Here is a 2,689-nt window from a genome sequence, read left to right on the forward strand (position 1 = left end):
GCTAAGCAACTCACAAGTTCACACAGGCAGCTCTGAACTTGCAGCGTGTTTTGTGCATCTCCTACGAGCTTGTTTTCAGGTAAGCAGAAAGCTTACTTAGGCAGTATTTTTGAACCAAAAGGTCTGTGTGTTCAAGTACCTAAAAATGCTGGCCCTGCCAATGCTACACTCACTTTCGCTTTCACATGCCCACGTTTGAAGATGTAAGCCTGCCCGTACTTCATTCCCAAACGTAGCTTTTACTTGGAATGGTCAGAGTGAAGAAGAGTGTCCAAATGTTTAAAACCCTGTACATAGAGTCAGTCAAAACAGTTTTGGGAGCAGTAGCGCTTATTTAAAGCCCCCCTCAGTGATGCTGTGAGTCAGGGCTCTGCTCAGAGCCATTTGCATTTTTTCTTTTCATCAAATAAGGCTTTTACTTGCTGGAGCTGTTTCTGGACTTCTTCAAACCCCCGTTCTCGCTCGAGTTTGCTGACAATCTGTTAACAATTTGCAAAAAAAGAGAATAATTTTCTTAGTGCTTATTTTACTTGCTGCTTTTTAAAGCTTGATTTTCTGCATTCCAACAACTACTGGCAGAAAAATCCATCTGAATGCCTGCCTATATGTAAACATTCTTTTCTGACTTTAACACTTTATTTTGGTAGTTTTCCTTTCAAGTCATTATGATTACAGGATTTGCAACACTTCCACAAAAGAATGACAGAGCCAAGCAAAAAAACCCAAACAAATCCAACAAATGTTCATCTCTTGAAGTGTGAGGCAAGGCCAGCACTCCATTTTACCCGAGAGCAGATTTGCAAATGATATTTTCTCTTCCTCTGCCCTATGAACTGAGGGCAATAAACTGCTGCCTCTAACCGGCCCACTTGGCACTGGCCCAGATGATAGGAAGGAGCACCACTGCTGTCTGAAAACCCTTTGCTGGCAACTCTACAGAGGGACTGAGGTCTCAGCAAACAATGAATGAGGTTTAGCTGCTCCCAGTCAAAAGCTAGAGGTGGAAGAGCAGAGGGAGGGTTTCCTTCCAAGGATGGGCATCGTGGTTTAAGTTTAGCCAGTACTAGCTTCCAAAAAGCAAAAATGGGCACTGAGATAAGAAAGTATTCTGAAGTCTCCTGTGTCAGCAATTTTAATGAGCTTAATAAAGTGTAGTCCCATACCAAGTATCACCCCAAACTTCTTCTAAGAGGCAAAGGTTTGATGCTGAACACAGATAATCTGAGATGTTAGAGATCAGAAGTGGTAAGCCAGCTAACAAGTGACCGAGAGCTGGATGATTAGAGCAAGTGCTGATGCTGTGCTGCTGGGGACGAAAGAGAGAAAGGTCTGGTTGCTGGGAGACCCAGACAACCTGCTGGAAGTGGTAAGGAGGCCTTCAGGCAACACGCCCCAGCCGGCTCTTATCTGCGTCCCTGGGCAGGCACATGCAGCCTCTGTTAAGGATGCTGAGCAAAATGGAGTGGAGAATCCTACCGTGCAAAGGGGAGGGCAGGGATTTTCTTACAAAGCAGCTTAGAGGTAGCCTGTGCCTAAGTGCTTTCAGTCAAAAAAAGATTTCTTTTGTGAGCAATAGCAGCGACGGGACGCTATTGCGGCTTTTCTTTAGGAGAAAGACTATTAGGGCAGAGCGTAAGAGGGCTATGATGGGAAAGGAGCAGACACCTCTTGCTGTAAGGCTGAGTGTGCTCTGCTGAGGTGTTGGTACTGCCTGCTAAATCGAGATCCCTGGTGCTACAGTCTAATCTGATCTCTGAATCTCCAGGGAAATGGAGCACATGCACAGGAGTTGTGACAGGCATTAGCAGACACTCTGCAAACATGGTAAAACAAGAAGTCTAGGCTGTATAGGAACTTTCTCAAAACTGCAGGGAGAATTTTATCGCTACTGTGAAATACAGCGGTGACAGCAAAGCTGCGTTTACAAACCTTTGGCCCGTGACTCCTCCGAGAGGTGGGGGCTCCAGCCATCCCAGGGGCTGCGCTGCTCTGGCCCCACAGAGCTCAGAGGCAGGAGCAGCCTCGGCTGCATCCCCGAGGGGCACCCAGGGAGTCGCACACCAGGCCAGCCCTTGCTACTTCGCCAAGCCCAACTTTCAAGCCTGAGGTAGCAAGTTAACATTAAAGGGTTAAGCAGGAATAGCAGATGTGCTTACCTCATCATAATATTTCACTACGTATCTGTAGATTTCAATCAAGGCCACTTTCTCATTAAATTCATTTTCATGTTTCTAAAACACAAAACAGTTCTGGTCAGATAGTTCTCCTTTTTAAAAAAAAACTTAACATGAAAGCAAATGAAGTTTCTGCTTCTCAACCATACCTTAGATTCCTGAGTTAGAAATTCTTCAACCTCTGAAGTGGTCAATGGAGGCAGATCCCTGATGGCTTTATAGTACGCTTTCACCTCCTTCTTGTAAAGTGGAATGTCCTTAGCATAGAGAAGTTTATTTGTTGGTGCTTCCTTAAAAGAAAATATTTGAAGCCTTGTCAGTTTTCACAGCACAGATTTCCTAAGGTTCCACCTCCACATACTTAATTGCATCTAATTGTGTCTGTTCTCTGTGTGACTCATTTCTCTTTGCAGTGGTTATATGCAAGGAATCAAGGTTATAAAATGAAGAACAGACGCAGGACCTCAGTAACAGCGCACTGTGTTTCATGACAGTTGCCATATAATTATTCCTGC

General features: G+C 44.7%; 1 protein-coding gene across 1 annotated transcript in view; it reads right to left on the reverse strand.

Moving 5' to 3' along the window:
* Nucleotides 1-316: 316 nt before the first annotated feature.
* PLXNC1 (plexin C1) overlaps nt 317-2,689 on the reverse strand; it is a 70,386-nt gene continuing 68,013 nt past the window's right edge. The window contains exons 29-31 of the mRNA XM_010283940.1: nt 2,324-2,464; nt 2,157-2,231; nt 317-479 (exon numbers count right to left, since the gene is read on the reverse strand). Coding sequence (XP_010282242.1) covers nt 375-479; nt 2,157-2,231; nt 2,324-2,464 — 321 coding nt within the window. The 3' untranslated portion in view covers nt 317-374. The remainder of the gene's footprint in view (nt 480-2,156; nt 2,232-2,323; nt 2,465-2,689) is intronic.

The sequence above is a fragment of the Phaethon lepturus genome, unplaced genomic scaffold, assembly GCF_000687285.1.
Source record: "Phaethon lepturus isolate BGI_N335 unplaced genomic scaffold, ASM68728v1 scaffold1493, whole genome shotgun sequence".
NCBI lineage: Eukaryota > Metazoa > Chordata > Aves > Phaethontiformes > Phaethontidae > Phaethon > Phaethon lepturus.